Source organism: Pelobates fuscus, chromosome 4, assembly GCF_036172605.1.
Source record: "Pelobates fuscus isolate aPelFus1 chromosome 4, aPelFus1.pri, whole genome shotgun sequence".
In the NCBI taxonomy this organism is placed as follows: domain Eukaryota; kingdom Metazoa; phylum Chordata; class Amphibia; order Anura; family Pelobatidae; genus Pelobates; species Pelobates fuscus.
The window spans coordinates 185,417,487-185,437,730 of record NC_086320.1 but is presented as its reverse complement, the minus strand read 5'-3'; the positions used below and the strand labels follow the sequence as shown (position 1 = coordinate 185,437,730).

At 44.8% G+C, this 20,244-nt stretch overlaps 1 protein-coding gene across 1 annotated transcript in view; it reads right to left on the bottom strand.

Annotated features, from left to right (window-relative positions):
- SLC6A19 (solute carrier family 6 member 19) overlaps window positions 1–20,244 on the bottom strand; it is a 271,016-nt gene that overhangs the window by 11,059 nt on the left and 239,713 nt on the right. Inside the window, exon 10 of the mRNA XM_063451834.1 lies at window positions 14,092–14,251. Coding sequence (XP_063307904.1) covers window positions 14,092–14,251 — 160 coding nt within the window. The remainder of the gene's footprint in view (window positions 1–14,091; window positions 14,252–20,244) is intronic.

Sequence of the window (20,244 nt, the reverse complement as noted above, 5' to 3'; positions counted from 1 at the left end):
AAAAGAAAAAAATGTTTTTCCTCCTTTGTTGAAATTGATAGGGCACAGAGATTTCTGTGCTGCCTTCTGATTTGTCAATCCAATTAGTACTAGCTATTGGTTTGCAGAAAAAATAGCCATAGCTTTTATTTGAAATTAAATTTGTTACTGAAATTTTGTTGTTATTGACACACTGATTATGGTGAAAGTGACCTCTGCTACATATGAGAGGAACAATATAATATTATGTAAATAATACATATATATATAGCATGGATGAATGGGGTAAAATTAAACTCCTCATTCAATCTTTAGGGAACAAGGTTTGAAATGTATAGATCCAGCGTGATTCTGCCTTCAATGACAGGAGACTGAAATTTCCTTTGCGGTGATTAAGTTGTAGTTTCTGTATAACTTGAAACTTCAAGACTCGAGGGTTATTGTCATGATTGAGTCTCACATGTCTTGCCACCGGAGTGTCCACATTGGGATTTGAAATTGATTTTACATGTTGTAAAACTCTACGTCGCAGTTGCCAGTACGCCTTGCCTATATACTGAAGGCCACACGTACACATTCATGTAATAAGAGATATGACATTAGTAGAACTACAGTTCACACATGTGTTAATGGTGACCTCCATATAAGTCGGTTTGCTGGTTACTGTTTTTGTGAGGATGATATATTTGCATGCTTTACAATGCCCACATTTGTAAAGACCCCTAGTAGGTTGGAGCCAAGTTGTGGATACTGATGTCGCGAACATAAAATTTAGGGTCACTTGGCAGATATGGATTGACACCTATCCTAAGGATCCCTGATACACACTGACACAGAGCAGAATAGGGACTGTTCCCCCTACATAGGGTCACTTGGCAGATTTGGATTGACACCTGTCCTCAGGGACCCTGATACACACTGGGGGGGACCTACTGTCCTCCCCCTCGCCCCCACCCCTGCGCGGTGGGTGGGGGCCATAAAAAATGAGGGGGGACCTACTGTCCTCCCCCCGGCCCCCACCCCTGCGCGGTGGGTGGGGGCCATAAATCACAATGGGGGGGACCTAATGTCCTCCCCCCACCCCTGTGCGGTGGGTGGGGGCCATAAAAATAATGAGGGGGGACCTACTGTCCTCCCCCCTGGCCCCCATCCCTGCGCTGTGGGTGGGGGTCATAAAAATAATGAGGGGGGACCTACTGTCCTCCCCCCTGGCCCCCAACCCCACCCTAAGTTCTTTGGAATTTTCCCACGCTGTGTAAAATGACAAAGAGCACTCTGATTGGCTTGAACCAGCCAATCAGAGTGTTCTTAGCCTAATTGCAGGGCGTTTGGTATGAAACACACAGAGAAAACAATAACTATCCCTTACTGAGATAGTGAGTGATATACTAAAGTGCCTGAATAAAAGCAGCTCAACACAAAAAGTGGAATACCTTAATCCACAATAAAGTGCAAAATACAAGAATAAAAAGGTATAAACAATATACCAGCGAGTGGAGCGCTAAAATGAATATTAATATAAATAATGAGGGGGTATACTCACCCCTCCAACATAGTGATACAATGTGTCCAAATGTACATACAAAGTAAAACAACAAAAGAGAGAATATAGTGCAGATGGTTTACAAAAATAAAAAATGAATAATTGTAGCAATTGGTTGAAACCACTCACGTGGGTTGGAGCCTATAAGCTATTGGCTCCGTAAGTGACTCCTTTTTGCTCTTGAGGCAGCAACACACCCCTTTATCCCAAACAATGTTCTCCCGACGATATGGAACAAGCAGAGAGACAGAACCTCATAGGTGGTATTGTACAGATAGTGTATACAAAATAGTGAGATAGTAATGATTATGCTCACCTTAGACAGAGCCTTGAATTCCTGGCTCTGAGGTTTGTTGGCAATATGCTAATTTATTGGGATAGCATTCCCCACATAGTGTTCCCGGAGGCTAGAAAGGACTATATGGACTAATATAAAAAAATAAAGATTTATTGTAGAGATAAAAAATAATAATAAAAACAATATTTAGACTTCTCAAAAGCATATAAGCTAAATGATAGAAAGTCCAAGTATAAAAGTCCAAACTCCAGCTAAACGCGTTTCACTCTTGTATGAGCTTCCTCAGTAGCTGTGAAGTAGCCTCAGGAATCTTCCACTTTATAAGTGTTCTAAAGTTAATTCGGATCCTCCCTTTGGGGTCACAGGATGTGTGATTATCCAATCATAAGGTCAGAGTCTCTTTCAAATTTCTTATACTGATCACTAGTGCTGTACCGAACTGTCCGCCGGCGAACAGTTCCCGGCGAACTTAGCGTGTTCGCGTTCGCCGCAGCGGGCGGACACATGCGCAGTTCGATCCGCCCCCTATTCGTCATCATTGGGCAAACTTTGACCCTGTGCCTCTCGGTCAGCAGACACATTCCAGCCAATCAGCACCACTCCCTCCCTTCCACACCCTCCAACCTCCCTCCCAGCATCCATTTTCGATTCATTCGGAAGATGCATGCTTAGTGAGAGGAGGGAAAGTTTAGCTGCTGCTGATTAGATAGGGAAATTGATAGCTAGGCTAGGGTATTCAGTGTCCACTACAATCCTGAAGGACTCATCTGATCTCTGCTGTAAGGACAGCACCCCAAAAAGCCCTTTTTAGGGCTAGAACATCAGGCTGCTTTTTTTTTTTCCCCCTGTGTAATGTAATTGCAGGCGCCTGCCTGCCAGCTTCTGTGTGAGGTTCACATTGGATACTGTGCCCACTTGCCCAGTGCCACCACTCATATCTGTTTTAACAATTGGTTAAGCTTTAGATTTAAAATAAATAATTTGTTTTCACTGTAATAGAAGAGCAGTTGCCTGCCTGCCAGCTTCTGTGTCAGGTTGGATGCCTTGCCCATTTGCACAGTCAGTGCCACCTCTCATATCTGTTTTTACAATAGGTTAAGCTTTAGATTTAAAATAAATATATTTTTTTCACTGTAATAGAGCAGTTAGTTGTCTGCAATCGTCTGGGTGTCAGGCCTCCTTCAGCGTGTGCTCTGCAGACCTCTGCCAGCGTACTTTGACAGTTGCCACTCATATCTGGTGTCTCTATAGCGTGCTTTTACAAAGAAAAAAGGTTTCCAGTGTAAGCTAATAGAAGCCAGTCAGTGTCCTTCAAGCGGCTCTGTCAGTCCTTCCTTCAGCGTGTGCTCTCCAGAACTGTTCCAGTGCACATTGCCAATCATATCTGTTATCTCTATAGTGTGCTTTTAAAACCCAAATTAGTTTTTCACTGTTATAGATTGAATAGCAGTTACTTGTCTTCAAGCGGGTGTGTCAGGCCTACAGTGTGTGCTCTGCAGAACTGTTACAGTTCACATTGCCAATCATATCTGGTCTCACAGTAGCTTGCACACATAGTACCACTAATCCCCCAAAAAATGACAGGCAGAGGCAGGCCACCCCGCAGGGGCCGTCGTGGTCGTGGTGCTGTGATTCCCTTTTGCCCTAGAATAATGCCCAGTTTTCAGAAGTCACGTACCCTGAACTTGAAAAGTTCTGAGGACATAGTTGACTGGCTAACACAGGACACCCAATCTTGTACAGCCTCCACTCGGAAACCTTGACGCACCATCCTCCTCCAGCTTAGCTTCAGGCACCTCTCAAGATACCACTCACCCACCTGCCGCCACCACCAAAACTAGCACCACAGCCGCTTTACTTGGTATGTCAGAGGAGTTATTCACACACCCGTTTGAAGAAATGAGTGATGCGCAACCATTATTGCTAGACGATGTAGATAACAGGGATATGTCTCAGGCAGGCAGCATTAAACACATGGAGGTACGGTGTGATGATGATGATGTTGTACCCGCTGCTGCTTCCTTTTCTGAGTTGTGAGATACAAGCGAAGCGGTTGATGATGACGATGCGTCCATGGATGTCACGTGGGTGCCCGCTCGGCAAGAAGAAGAACAGGGCGAAAGTTCAGATGGGGAGACAGAGAGGAGGAGGAGGAGACGAGTTGGAAGCAGGGGGCGGGGCGTCGCAAGGAGCTAGTGGCACAGTCAGACAGCATGCACCCGGGGTCAGCCCGACAGCACGCCAATCAACGCATGCTGTGTCCACCACCAGAATGCCGTCATTGCAGAGCTCAGCAGTGTGGCATTTTTTTTGTGTGTCTGCCTCTGACAACAGCGATGCCATTTGCAACCTATGCCAAAGGAAACTGAGTCGTGGGAGGTCCAACACCCACCTAGGTACAACTGCTTTGTGTAGGCACATGATCTCACATCACAAATGCCTATGGGATCAACACATGAGTACAAGCAGCACGCCTACTCTAAGCTGCCATCCTCCTCCTGGTCCAGCATCTTCAGCCACGTCAACCACTGCTGTCCTCCTTGCCCCCTCTCAACCATCCGCCACTCCGTCTCCCGCCTTGAGCAGTTCCCGCTCATCTGCCCACAGTCATGCGTCTGTCAAGGATATGTTTGAGCGTAAGAAGCCAATGTCACCAAGTCACCCCCTTGCCCAGCGTCTGACAGCTGGCTTGTCTGAACTATTAGCCCGCCAACTTTTACCATACAATCTGGTTGAGTCTGAGGCGTTCAAAAAATTTGTAGCTATTGGGACACCGCAGTGGAAGGTACCCGGCCGGAATTTCTTTTCACAAAAGGCAATCCCCAACTTGTACTCGATTGTGCAAAAGGAAGTCATGGCATGTCTGGCACACAGTGTTGGGGCAAGGGTCCATCTGACCACTGATACCTGGTCTGCAAAGCATGGTCAGGGCAGGTATATCACCTACACTGCGCATTGGGTAAACCTGCTGACGGCTGACAAGCAAGGAATGCGTGGCATTGCAGAGGAGTTGGTGACACCGCCACGACTTGCAGGCAGTCCTGCTGCCACCTCCTCTACTCCTCCTACTCCATCCTCTTCCATAACCTCCTAGGCTGAGTCCTCTTGTGCTGCTGCATCTTGCTCCACATCAACGGCACCCCCCCATCTCCCCAGGTACTATTCCACATCCCGGATACGGCAGTGTCACGCCGTCTTGGGTTTGACTTGCTTGAAAGCAGAGAGTCACACCGGACAAGCACTCCTGTCCGTCCTGAACGCACAGGTGGAAAAGTGGCTGACTCCGCAGCAACTGGATATCGGCAAAGTGGTGTGTGACAACGGGAAAAATTTGATAGCGGCATTGAAGCTGGGCAAGTTGACACATGTGCCGTGCATGGCACATGTGTGTAATCTGATCGTACAACGCTTTTGTAGCGTTACTTACCTTATCCGGGGTCCGGCCGCGGTCCTCTCTTCAAGCCGCGAGCGGTCCTGCGGCTGCACGAGCCGCGCGCGGCTCATCCGACTTGCCTTACAGGAAGACGGGCAGTGACCGCAAGATGCGGTCACGTGTCCCGCCTGCAGCTAAGAGCGCGCCGCGAGTCTCGGGCGCGCTCTTAAAGAGACAGTGGGAGCCTAAATTACAAAAAGGCTCCCATTGGCTCCTGTCATGCCAATCACCCCATACATTTACCTGTTGAGGGTGTGGAAGTGACAGGAGCCAATCACATTAGTTTGAAGGCTACTTATACTCACCCTTTTCCCTTAGTTCCTTGCCCTATCGTGGTTTCTGCTTCAGTTCCCTTTAGTGCTTGTTGTGTTCAGTTGTGTTTCTCCGTATTTGATCTTGGCTTTGTATTCTGACTTCGTTTTCGCTTTATCCTTGTCTGTACTGTTTGCCGGCTTGCTGATTCCTGTGTACCAGACCCCGGCTAGTTCTCGTTTACGCTGTCTCTTTGTGCCCTTGACCTCGGATCGTTCCTGACTCTGTACTTCTCCTATTACATCGAGTCTGGCCACTCTAAGGTCCGGTAGACGTATCTCTCCTCTGTGCTGTATACTCGTTACAGCTTTGTGCATAAGTACACAGGCTTATAGGACGTCCTGAAGCAGGCCAGGAAGGTGTGTGGCCATTTCAGGCGTTCCTACACGGCCATGGCTCACTTTGCCGATATCCAGCGGCGAAACAACATGCCAGTGAGGCGCTTGATTTGCGACAGCCCTACACGTTGGAATTCAACACTCCTAATGTTCGACCGCCTGCTCCAACAAGAAAAAGCTGTTAATGAATATTTCTATGACCGGGGTGCTAGGACAGCCTCTGGGGAGCTGGGAATTTTTTTGCCACGTTACTGGACGCTAATGCGCAATGCCTGTAGGCTCATTCGTCCTTTTGAGGAGGTGACAAACCTAGTCAGTCGCAACGAAGGCACCATCAGCGACATCATACCATTTGTTTTCTTCCTGGAGCGTGCCCTGCGAAGAGTGCTGGATCAGGCCGTAGATGAGCGTGAAGAGGAAGAGTTGTGGTCACCATCACCACCAGAAACAGCCTTATCAGCATCGCTTGCTGGACCTGCGGCAACGCTGGAAGAGGATTGTGAGGAAGAGGAGTCAGAGGAGGAATGTAGCTTTGAGGAGGAGAAGGAGGAGCAAGACCAAACACAACAGGCATCCCAGGGTGCTCGTTGTCTCCTATCTGGTACCTGTGGTGTTGTACGTGGCTGGGGGGAAGAACATACCTTCAATGACATCAGTGAGGAGGAGGAACGGGAAATGAGTAGCTCGGCATCCAACCTTGTGCAAATGGGGTCTTTCATGCTGTCCTGCTTGTTGAGGGACCCTCGTATAAAAAGGCTGAAGGAGAACAACCTGTACTGGGTGTCCACGCTACTAGACCCCCGGTATAAGCAGAAAGTGGCGGAAATGCTACCGAATTACAACAAGTCGGAAAGGATGCAGCATTTGCTAAATAAATTAAAAAGTATGCTTTACACAGCGTATAAGGGTGATGTCACAGCACAACGGGAATCTAACAGGAGGAGAGGTGGAAGTCATCCTCCTCCTTCTCCCACAACCACGCCGGCAAGGACAGGACGCTTTAAAGACGTGTTGTTGATGGAGGACATGCGGACTTTTTTAAGTCCTATGCATCGCCACAGCCCTTCGGGATCCACCCTCAGAGAGCGACTCGACCGACAGGTAGCAGACTACCTCGCCTTAACTGCAGATATCGACACTCTGAGGAGCGATGAACCCCTTGACTACTGGGTGTGCAGGCTTGACCTGTGGCCTGAGCTATCCCAATTTGCGATAGAACTTCTGGCCTGCCCCGCTTCAAGTGTCCTGTCAGAAAGGACCTTCAGTGCAGCAGGAGGTATTGTCACTGAGAAGAGAAGTCGCCTAGGTCAAAAAAGTCTAGATTACCTCACCTTTATTAAGATGAATGAGGGATGGATCCCGAAGGGACTGACACTGGGCGATACATTCGATTAAAAAAGGCCTGATGAGATGAGCTGCCTTGGGCTAAAATTGGTCCACACGCTGCTGTATTTTAGCTCTGAATGACGTTTGACTTGCGTGACTTATCCGCCACCAACTAGGGTTCAAGCCGCCATGTTTTAGGGCACTTTCTGCCTTTGAAACAAACATCAATTTTTCTGGCCGCTGCTACAGCAGCGGCTGCAACAATACCAAATTTTTCAGGCATGTGTACATGCCTAATTTTTAGGCCCACTGGTGCAGCACTGTGGCTTCAAAAACCAAACAAAAAAAAAATCCTCCAAGATGGCACCAATATACCAGTGGTCTAAGCATCTTCCCACCTTGGCCTAAAAAGGGGAGGTGATTCCACAATTAAAAATCGCTGCCATATACACGTCCACTGATTGGAGACGCGGAAGGTATTAAACTGATCAGAACAATACTAAACTCACCACTCCTATCTGGTGGCACATTAGCTTGCCCGCGCAGTGCCCCAAATTTCAAGTAAGAGGACCGACCAAGCATCTTCTTCCATCTCCCTGTTACATAAATCAATGCCATATCCATAGAAATTGTAGAGAATATCCAGGATAGTTTTACAGAGCCAAATCATGTCGCCTGTTGAAAGAGGTGACCTTGCTCGGGTCCCAGGTGTGCGGTTCCTAAAATGGCTGCCATATACACGTCCACTGATAGGAGACGCGGAAGGTATTAAACTGATATGAACAATACTCCACTCCTATCAGTAGGTCCGTCCCATTGTGATTTATGCCCCCCACCCACCGCGCAGGGATGGGGGCTGGGGGGGAGGAAAGTAGGCCCCCCCATTGTGATGTATGGCCCCCACCCACCGCGCAGGGGTTGGGGAGGACAGTAGCTCCCCCCAGTGTGTATCATGGGCTTTGAGGACAGGTGTCAATCCATACCTGCCAAGTGACCCTATGTAGGGGTAACAGTCTCTATTCTGCTCTGTGTCAGTGTGTATCATGGTCTCTGTGGACGGGGAACAGTCTCTATTCTGCTCTGTGTCAGTGTGTATCATGGTCTCTGAGGACGGGGAACAGTCTCTATTCTGCTCTGTGTCAGTGTGTATCAGGGGCTTTGAGTACAGGTGTCAATGTTAGGTGATTTCTGCCCTTTATGGATTAAAAGCAGACTCTGCATCAACTGTGTAATTTTCCATGGGAGTTTTGCCATGGATCCCCCTCCGGCATGCCACAGTCCAGGTGTTAGTCCCCTTGAAACAACTTTTCCATCACTTTTGTGGCCAGAAAGAGTCCCTGTTGGTTTTAAAATTTGCCTGCCCATTGAAGTCAATGGCGGTTCGCGCGGTTCGCCGGTTCGCGAACATTTGCGGAAGTTCGCGTTCGCCGTTCGCGAACTGAAAATTTCGGGTTCGCGACAACACTACTGATCACCTGTAGTAAAAAAGCTTACATTGGCTGAATTGCCTGTCAATCATTTAAAAAACTTGATTAGAACAAATTCTATTGGTGGTTGGATGGGGCTGTCATGCATAGCACCCATTATGGGCAGTGGTTGGCGGAAGTGACATCACTTCCGCCCTCCAACATCTCCAACATGTCATTGTTAATTTAAAAAAAAAAAAAAAACGGAATGAATATTAACAAAGTGAAATAAATAGATGAGTACAATAACAGAGAGGTATCCCTCAAATATAAAATAAAATAAAAGGGATTACCAAAATGGGGGTCGATTAAAAACTTACTAGATGAGAGAGTGCAATCAAGACAAACTCCTCCCATTGGAATTCAAGACTTCATTTTTTAAAAGGACATAAAACCAAATGGCATACATTTGCAGATGGTGCAGATATAATATGATAGTGTTAAATATATGTTAAGGATAATTAAAGGAAATTACCGAGTTCGAAATCTATATTTAAACCTTTGGGTTGTAAAGTCCCAAGGCTAAAAATCCACCTCATTTCATTTTGAGCTAAAATCTTGTTAAAATCACCGCCTCTCCAATTTCCTAAAGTTTTGTGTATGCCCATAAATATGAGCCCCTGAGGATTGCTGTTGTGTGTAATCTTGAAATGATTGGATACACTGTGTCCTTCATATCCCTTCTTAATGTTCCTTATATGCTCTTCTATCCTAATATGCAAATTACATTTTGTGCCGCCCACATACTTGAGGCCGCATGGACATTCCAACAGGTACACTACATTGGTTGAATGGCAAATGATGAGATTGTTTATGTTGAACTCTTCATTTTCTTTAGTACTTTTGAATTTCCCTATGTCTTTTTTTGCTTCCAGTATTCCTGCACGCCAAACATATTCCACAACCAAAGAAACCTTTTCTAGTATCAATTGGCTTTATGCTGCATGATTTTCTGATGTGGTTCCTTACTAGTAATTTTTTCATGTTAGGTGCCCCTCTAAAGATCACCTTGGGTTTGTCTGGTAGAATGGTGGACAGGACCGGGTCTTCCTTTAGGATTGACCAGTGTCTATTAATACTTTTTTTAAAATGACGGTTACCATGACTGTAATTACAGAAAATAGGTATGTTGTCATTATCATTAAATCTTTCTTTATTCTCATTAATCCCTTTATCTGTTAATAGGGTTTCTCTCTTAATTGCCATTACTTGATTGAGATCTTTGGTTAGATCATCTTGTTTATATCCTTTTTTCAACATTTTACCTTCTAATTTATGCGACTGTTCAATAAATTTAGTCTCCTCAGTGCAGTTTCTTTTTATCCGGATAAATTGGGATTTGGGGATTCCCTTAAGTCAAGGTGTAAAATGACAGCTCGTGGTGTGAATAAAACTATCCACATCTAATTTTTTAAATTGAGTGCTAGTTTTGATTTTATTATCTTCAATAAAAATGTCAAGATCTAAAAAGTTCACTCTCGTTTTGTTAAAATCCATAGTGAGGGCTATGCCCCAATCATTATTGTTCAATGTATTAAGGAAGTCGGTTAGTGATTCTTCTGTGCCTTCCCAGATAAAAAACAGGTCATCTATGTAACGGCGATAGGTAACGAGGCCCGTCGCCCAGCCTGCCCCATGATGGATAAACTGGAGCTCCCAATATCCCATAAAAGATTGGCATAGCTGGGCGTGAACCTCGTTCCCATCGCCGTTCCACAGGCCTGTAAATAAAAATGTCCATCGTACCAGAAGTAATTGCTGGTTAAAATTAAAATAATCCCTTGCATAATAAAATCTATATGGTCAGGGGGGGAAATTACCTGATTGCTCTAAAAAGAACCTGGTGGCCATACAGCCCCTATCATGTGCAATATTGGTGTAAAGGGAGCTCACATCAGCAGTGGTCAGAAAATAGTTTTCGTTCCACACCAATTCTTCTATGTGTCTTAATATATCCCCAGTATCCTTCAGATAGCTGGGTATTCCTTGAACAATTGGTTGCAAGCATTGGTCTATATACTCCGATAATCTACAGGACACAGAACCAATGCCTGAGACTATAGGCCTCCCTGGGGGTTGAGTCGGATTCTTGTGGATTTTGGGAAGGTGGTATAGTACTGGAATTCTTGGGAAATCAATTTTTAAGTAATTAAACTCTTTTTGGTTCAAGATCCCATTTGTAAGTCCTTCATTTAGGTAATTATGGAATTTGTCCTTGAGATTCTTTGTGGGGTCTGCTCCTAGTTTTATATAGGTATTGGTGTCCTCCAGTAATTTGTATGATTCCTTATTATAGTCATCTAATGTCATTAAAACTACACTTCCCCCCTTATTGGCTGGTTTTATAATTATTGAATTATCTTTCTGGAATTTCTTCAGGGCCATACACTCTTTCCTGGTGAGGTTCTGTTGATGTTTATTGGGTTCTTTAATTTTATTTATATCTCTCATCACTAATTTTGGAAATGTTACCATTTCACCTGATATTAAGTTTTTGGGATAGAACTTTGATTTTTCTTTCAAGTTAGTATGTTTATAGACATCATGTTGTGGATCTTCGGAATTAGTTAAAATGGGGTTCTTGTAGAAAAATTTCTTTAGACATAATGTCCTCTTAAATTTATTTAAATCAACATATGTCTCAAATTTATTTAGCTTTTTAGTTGGTGCGAATTTCAAACCCTTCTGTAACAATTTGATTTGAGGAGAATTCAAGACATATGGCGTTAGGTTGAAAATCCCTGCTTGTTTTTCTCTATCTTTCATATTTCCTGGTTTTGTCTGTCTCTTTTTTCTCCTCTGAAGGTTCGCTCCTCCTCTAACTCCCCTTCCTCTATACGTCTCCGTCTCTTCTGTGGTGATCTCTGTTGGTATTGGGATTTGTGTTTGACTCTGTTCCTCAAGTTCCAAAAATCCCCTTCCTGAGGGGTTCTGGCTAAGGTCTCGAATCTATTGGAGATAGGTATATGTGACAACCTCCTTGTACTTTTTCGGATTTTACTTTGGGCCGTTAAAAACTCGTCAGATCTTGCCCTTCTTTCTGTTCTTATTGGGGTTCTGATATTATCTTGGATATATGGCCTCGACACATGTGGTTCTCTTGTTCTCGTGCTTGAAACCTTAGGACGGTTCCATTCATTAGTGTGATTGGTTGTCCTGTATTCTGTTCTATTTCTAGGCCCATTTTGGAAATTGGATTCATGGTACCTGTTTCGGATGTTATTTTGATAGTGTCTGACTGAGTGTTGTGTTTTATTTCTATCGCCTTGTCTGTATATGGGCTGTTTTCGATTTCCATATGTGTAAGCTTCATTCTTATTGTGATCAGTCCTATCACGTGTGTATTTTTTCTTTTTAATTTGGATCGTATCTTTTTCTACTTTTTCTAGGGTGTGTTGTAGATTTTCGGTGATTTTCCTATATTTCTCAGAATTAGTGTGATTTAATAAAACATTTTGTTCCTTATTAATTTCTGCATCAAGTTTTTCCAAATTATACTCTCTTCGCTTAATTAAAGTTCTCATCATTGTGAATGAAAAAGAATCTAACATCACTGCCCATTCATCCATAAATGTTTTGTCATCTTGATCAAAGGAGGGAAACTTGGAGAGCCTCAAACCTCTCTGAGTTATTTTATCTCTGTATTTTTCTAGGGTAGCTATTTCCCATTTAATTTGTATTTCCTTACTTAAGAGTCTCTCCAAATATCTCTGGCAATCTGAGATGGATCTCTCCTCAACTTGGTCAATTTGGTTGAAAAGATTCTCTTCCCCACCAAATAATTCATCTATGTTTTTGCAGTGTTTTTTTTTTAATTTGTTCGAAAAGTGACATAGTGCCGGTAGGCAAAATAGTGTACACACAAAGGTATTTGGTATCAAACACACAGAGAAAACAATAACTATCCCTTACTGAGATAGTGAGTGATATACTAAAGTGCCTGAATAAAAGCAGCTCAACACAAAAAGTGGAATACCTTAATCCACAATAAAGTGCAAAATACAAGAATAAAAAGGTATAAACAATATACCAGCGAGTGGAGCGCTAAAATGAATATTAATATAAATAATATTTCCCTCCTTTGATCAAGATGCCAAAACATTAATGGATGAATGGGCAGTGATGTTAGATTATTTTTCATTCACAATGGTGAGAACTTTAATTAAGCGAAGAGAGTATAATTTGGAAAATCTTGATGCAGAAATTAATAAGGAACAAAATGTTTTATTAAATCACACTAATTCTGAGAAATATAGGAAAATCACCGAAAATCTACAACACACCCTAGAAAAAGTACGGAATGTCATTGAGGGCATCATGTTGTAAGGCCAATTTCTGCGAAAAACTTGTTCCGCCACCTGGGTTAATCATTAAGTAGGTAAACCATTTTTCAGCAATGAGTAACCCAAAAAAGTAATTAAAACGTCACTTTTAATATATTAATTAAAATTTCCTATAAAGTAAATATCCCAATCCAAAACTTAAATAAATAACAATAAATAGAAGGACAAAGAAAATCCTAAACTTGTAGATTAATCCATAGAGGATTATATTTCTTCTGTTCTAAAGTTCTATTTAGAGCATGTCCAGAAATGAAATCGCTCAAAAGAGCAATCAGTGTAACCCAAATTAATATGATTTTGAATTTTTTTTTGTTTATATATAAATACCTAAGACAAAGGAAAACAAATATGTACAGAAAGGAGATCTGGAAAAAAAGTATTTCTTTCTCTAATTCAGTTGATATGACGAAAAGGACAGACATTTCCCCCTCAGACTCAGACCGATAGGTACTCTACAACATCACAATCTTTACCCCTCAGTACTTCCTCTTTTTTAGACCAATAATGGCCATGTTCACAGAGGGAATGCCTGAGGGACAGGAGAAAATGGGGTTACAAAACCAGCAGAAACAACCAATGAATACCAGTGATACTAATGATAATAAAGATAATAAATTAATCTTTCTGACTTTAGGTTAGTTACATCAAGACATTTGCCCTGGGCATTTGGGGGCAACTTTTTTTGCCACCGCCTGGAAAATGCCGCCCAAGGCAAATGCCTTGTTTGCCTCGCGGCTAAAACATCCCTGCACCTAAGCAGGGCCGTGTATGTGTATATATATATATATATATATAATCTCTATCTATCACGCTTATAATAATAAGACAAGTTCTGGCAGTTCCTACCCAATCCTCTACATCCAGACATAACTCCCAATATAGCATACACTTGACTGTATAAGGGCAACCTCTTTGTATAACGTATAACACAGATAAAAAGAGGATATTATGTTTTTATGTTTATTTGAAAGTTGTAATTTATAATGGAAAAAGCAAATGAACTCTAGCTGTGCAACTCTGCAGGTATAAAAAAGATACATAGCAAAAACTTACCTGTCGATTCCATAGATGTATACCACAGAAAACATTTCACAAAATGCTATGATTAGTAGAGGAATAGATCCAGCAAAGCCATCAAAAAGTGCAAGCCAATAGTTCCCAGATTCCAGCACAAATATAAGTGCTATTAGGAATGATACTGCACATATAGAACCTATAAAAAGCAAAAATATGTATTTTTAAAAATTCTTTCAATACTCTGTTGGAGGAATATACATTGACTGATATGGAAATATATTTGATTTACCAAAAATGAGAAACACCTGTATACTTATACATTTGATATAAATGTAATGAATAAATTTGTCTTTCTTGTTGTCACCTGTGGTAGAAATGCCAGTATGTCCTGTATAGTAGAAATGTCAGTATGTAGCTGACAGTACAATAAATAAGAAACATTAAAAATCACTTGCCATGAGTACAGTGTACATCTGTTGTGATTATGCATTTAGCTACAAAAACTCTCTACGATTGCTTTCCTATTATTTCAAGCGAAGAATGGAGCATTGATCCTCCATTATGAGACAGGGGCGGACTGAGAACCCTCAGGGCCCCGGGCAAAATAAATCAAGGGCCCCCTTACAGGCCCCACCAATACTCCGCAGCAAGTGCCACCCTTGTCCCGCCTCCATGCACCGCCTCCAGCCACACCCTACACAATCTTTAGACACAAGGAACAAAAGTGCAATAATCCCTTCAAGGCCCCAGTAGAGACTAAAATTGAGGGCAAATGGGCCATGGAGGGGGTCATTCTAGCAAAGGCTATCTCAGTGTCCTTTAGAGAGTGTGTTAGAAAGAATCCCCTCCAGGCCCCATTAGAGACTACAATGGAGTCTAATAGGCTTGGAAGGGGGTCTTTCTAACAGAGGCCATCTCAGCTTCCCTGCTGGAAACAGTCACCTCCAGGCCCCAGTAGAGACTACAATTGAGGGCTAATGGGCCATGGGGGGGGGTCATTCTAGCAGAGGCTATCTCGGTGTCCTTTAGAGAGTGTGTTAGAAAGAATTTCCTCCAGGTCCCATTAGGGACTACAATGGAGTCTAATGGGGCCTGGAGGGGGGTCTCTCCAACACTCTGGTTCCTATTTACAATATAGCAACACAACACAGTACGCTGATACCTAGGCCAAGTTGGCTCCTCTTACCTTAATTACTGTTGCTGGCTGGCAGTCTGTGGGCTTTCTGGAAGGATGTGGGCTTACTGGCTGCGGCTGGCAGGCTGTGGGCTTACTGGCTGCGGCTGGCAGGCTGTGGGCTTACCGGCTACTGCCGGCAGGCTGTGGGCTTGCTGGCTGTGGCTGGCAGGCTGTGGCTTGCAGGCTGTGGCTTGCTGGCTGCGGCTGGCAGGCTGTGGGCTTGCTGGCTGTAAGCCTGTGGCTTACTGTAGGCCTGTGGGCTGGCTACTGGCCTGTGGGCTAACTGGTGGCCTGTGGGCTGGCTGGCTGGCTACTGGCCGGCCTGTGGGCTGGCTGGCTGGCCTGTGGGCTGGCTGGCTTGCTGGCTACTGGGACACTTGTAGATTACTTAAAGAAATAATCCATGCACAATAACCACTACTGCTCTGTGTAGTGGTTATGGTGCCAGGAGGGCCGGGCCCCCCTCCCAGAGTAAGTAGTCAAACCGTTTAAGAACAGTTTGACAACTTACCTGGGGTCTGCTGGGATATGAGGCTGTAGTAGGGTATAGAAGCAGTGGTGCAATGTGTGGGGGGGCAGTGTGTGTGAAAGGTTCAGTGTGTGTGAGGGGGTGTAGTGTGTGAATGTGTGGGGCAATGTATGTGTGGGGCAATGTTAGTATGGGGGGCTGTGTTTGTATGGGTGGGCAGTGTGTGTGTGTGAGGCAATGTGTGTAAATGTGTATGGTGTATGGTGTGTGTGTGTGGGGGGCAGTGTGTGTGTATGGGGGGCAGTGTGTGAATGTGTATGGTGTGTGGGGGCAGTGTGTCAATGTGTAAAGTGTGTGTGTGGGGTCAGTGTGTTTATGGGAATCCCTGGTGGTCACAGTGTTGAGGGTGAACTCTAGCCCGTAGCTCCAGAGCTAGAGTTTACTCTCGCAAGAGCCGTAACGTTGCCATGGTAACCGCTGCAACGCTCTGTGCTCGCGCAAGAAGGACCCAGAGGAGCTGCAGGCTGAGCTCCCGGGTCCTCTCTTCCTCCCTCCCCTGCCGGCTGCCCGCACAGTGCCTGCAGACAGGAGAGAGGTGCACCTGCCCAGGATCAGAGCCGGTGCAAGGATTTTTGCCACCGTAGACAAAGGAGAAATTTGCCGCCCCCCCATGTGACATCACAATGCCCCACCCATATGACCTGCCATATGAACTAACGCCAGTGCTGCACACAGTGTGTGTTTACATTAAAAAGCCTGCAGGGACCAGCTATAGACACCAGAACCACTTCATTAAGCTATAGTGTCCCTTTAATGTGAGGTAAATTATAGATTAGTGTCACTAATAATATACTAGATTGCCTACTTACAACCAGATGAGGATGATGATGGGCTGCAGTTTGGCTCCACTGGTCTGGTGTAGAACAGGATCTCTGGAGCCTGTTTGCAACTGTGGTCACAAAATTCAATGTTCTGGGAGAACTGGAAGCAGCTCCATTTTTGGGGGCCCCTTACACAGCTCAAGGTCTGGGCCCCAGGGCCTGACGGTGAGTATGCCTATAAGGCCCACTCATAAGTCCACTTATATGTTCCACCCATACTCCCCCCTCCCCCTCTTCTCACCCCCCTTCTTACTCCCCCCCTTTTCTTACTCCCCCCTCCCACTCTTCTTACTCCCCTCTCCCCCTCTTCTTACCCCCTCTCCATTACCCCCCTCTTCTTACTCCCCCCTTCCTCTTTTTACTCCCCCTCCCCCTCTTCTTACCCCCCCTTCTTACTCCCCCTTCCCCCTCTTCTTACTACCCCTCTTCTTACTCCCTCCTCCCCCTCTTCTTACCCCCCTTACCCCCCTTCTTGCTCCCCCCCTCTCTTCTTACCCCTTCTTTCTCCCCTTCCCCCTCTTCTTACTCCCCCCCTCTTTCTAACCCCCTTCCCTTCTTCTTACCCCCCTCTTCTTACTCCCCCCTTCTTACTCCCCCTCCCCCTCTTCTTACCCCCTCTTCTTACTTACCCCTCCCCCTCTTCTTACTCCCCCCCCACTGAGTGTGCACCTTCCTATCACTCCGGGCAGGCACCATGGACCGGAGAGCAGCTCGGCCACGCTACAGGGGAGGGGAGATGATGTGCTGCAGCCGCCTGAGGCTCTTAACAGAGCGCTCAGGCAGCTGCAGCATTTAAAGGGCCAGCCCTGAACGCGGCCGGCCCCCGGCCAATCTGGCACTGCCGCCGGGCCCCCTGATGGCAGGCCCCCCTCCCGGCCGGGCCCTCGGACCATGTCCGAAGTGCCCGACCGGTCAGTCCGCCCCTGGCAGTACATACCAAAACCAATAGTTTTAATTGTAACATTTTGTGTGGAACTGCATAAAATGCCTTAGCAAACAAAGATGTCAATTCGGTTCTGTCTCTATGAAAGAGAGCTAAACCTTCCTGCTCCATAAACTTCAGATACCATATTTATTTGATCTCAAATTTATTAGAACAAGCCAGGTGCAACTACAAATGGTAGAAACAAACATCAATCAGTACAGTATTGCATACAACAAAGAAACAATGATCAATAATACAGGATAGGATAACAATAACTCACTTTTTAAGCTCTCTTCAGGGGTGATGGCTAGGGATGAGAAGTACATGACTTGCTGCTTACTGTATCTTCCCAAGATGGAGGCTGATACACTTCCTGTACAAGTTCTGCCCATAATGCTGTGCTTTCTAACAACTTTATTTAAACCTCCTGAGTTACAAGATATGCAGAACTAGAGCTATACCAAAAAGGCGCCTGAGCTCTACATAACTAGCTGGTGTATGTAAAGGAACCAAACATGTTATTCTAAACAACAAAACACAAATATACTGAATAAAGTCTGGAGGACAGAACAAATTCCACTGGAACATTCCGATCTATATTTCAACTAACTTCTTTATTGAACACAATTAAGTTAGTTTGGCATAAACTGTCTTACAAAAATCCATGTTGATTCCTGCTGATGGTATTGTTGTTCAAGATGAATTCTTAAATGTTATCTCTTAACAACCCTTGAAATAATTTCTCAACCACAGATGTTATGATCACAGATCTGTTGTTTCCGGGTTAAGCTTTTGAACACTTTTTAAATATAGACACCACATCTTCTTTTATTTCATGAATTGTACCAGGGGATTGGAAAAAAGACACCTGATCGGTTAAAAATAGTACAGTGGTATGAACAATTCTACACTATGCACTTAGCCCTGTTTACTAAGGCTTTGTTTACATTTACTTTAATTTTATAACATTACAGGAGGTTTCGTATTTGCTTAAGTCTCTCTTTACTAGAACTCCACAGCAGCACAGAAAAAACAAACAACCAATCAGAAAAAAGTTAGGTACTATAAAACTCCCCTCTCCATACATCATTTCCTCTTTCTTTGCTGCTCTGCAGTCAGTACAGGTCAAAGTACCACTGCCTCCTGCTTTTATTAGTTGGTGGCTTTGGGATTTGATTATTTATGTTCAGTATTTATATTTGATCTGTCTGGATTGTACTGTTCATTCATCCGGTTTCAGGAAGTCTTTGGGACCTTTCTGCCCTTACTATACCCTTATTTTCCTTCCCCTCTGCCTACCTGTCAGAGTAACTACAGTATTCTAGCATTAGTATTTCCTTACATTTCTTTCTATAGAGCCTTACATCCTCTGGCACTATCTATTTTGCCTAACTTCCTCCTACTGCCTACAGGCTGTCTTTCCGCTATCCTCTTCTGCCCTATGTTGGGTGGGAGATGTGACTTTTCTATGCCGCTCGGGGGTTTGTTGGAGGCTGACTGTCAGCATGCCGCCCCCCAACCCCCAAGCTCCGGGACCGCAGAGTCACTTCCGGCGGTCCCGTGCTTTTCCACCGGTCCCTGCGGTACTCGTGATTGTACACGAGTACCCGGCGAACGGATTTTCTTGCACACATGGCCACTAGCCGTGGCCGTGCCCAGCTCCGGACCGCGCGTTTCCGACCGGGTGAAGGAGGGGGTGCTTGGATCACTACCCTCCCCTCCCCCCGCTGTATATACCTATATGAAGATCTGCTTACGGGTTTGTAGCGGAGCTGCAATATTAAATTCCACGATCTCCGATGGTACAGAAGGTAATCCACAGTTAAGCGCTGAAAAGTAAGGCAATTTCCCAAATCCCCCAGTAACCGGACAAAACACAGTTCTGGGAGTCAACTGACTTGTTTATTCACAGCTCCAGTATTTATGCAAGTCCCCATGCAAGGGGTTTCCTTACTGACATAGCAGGGGTAATACAGTAGGGGACTACATGGGGGACTTAACATTCTGAGCATTTCTTCCATCAGGCACTGCTGGACGAGAGGGATACTCCCACTGGAATATACCGTTAAGTGGATTATCCCTCTGTTCAGCAGCGGCATTTTACATTTAAATCCATAACTTTAACAATATTCACGTTATTTAGACGAACGGACGTTCGGTATATAGCTGGAGGAGTGCACCTTTTGTGGGAATACCGCTCAGATCCCAGCTAAAACAAGCGAATGCGGCACGAATACTTTGCCATTGAGTTCGCCTAAAAGTACCGAACACTGATAGGGAACAACAACAATAGGGAAAGACCGGAGCTCCCGAATGGCCTGGAAGTCCAGCGGTGTTCGCGCCATCGAGTAGCCGTTTTTAGTTCCACGGGCTCGACGACCAAACACCGCTGGTGAGACAAAGGATCTAAGATGGCCGACCGCCGCGTGGTCAGTAGTCGAACGACGGCCACCTAGGAAAGTCTTTAATTACCGATTGCAACAATGTTGCAATCGGTTAATAAGCGCCACATGTCCCTCTGTGTGTGGGCTATTAGGGGGTAGCTCATTCGGTTCATGAACAGCCAGTAAAGTCGCTGTTCGTGAAACAAAATACATGAATGCTAGCGGCTGTTGGCTGCTAGCATACGAATTCTATGCACATAATAATATAAACCAAGGTTACACATATATTACAGTGATTATTACAGACAACCTTTTGATACAGATAGTCCAGTATCCTACAAGTGGCTAGGTTT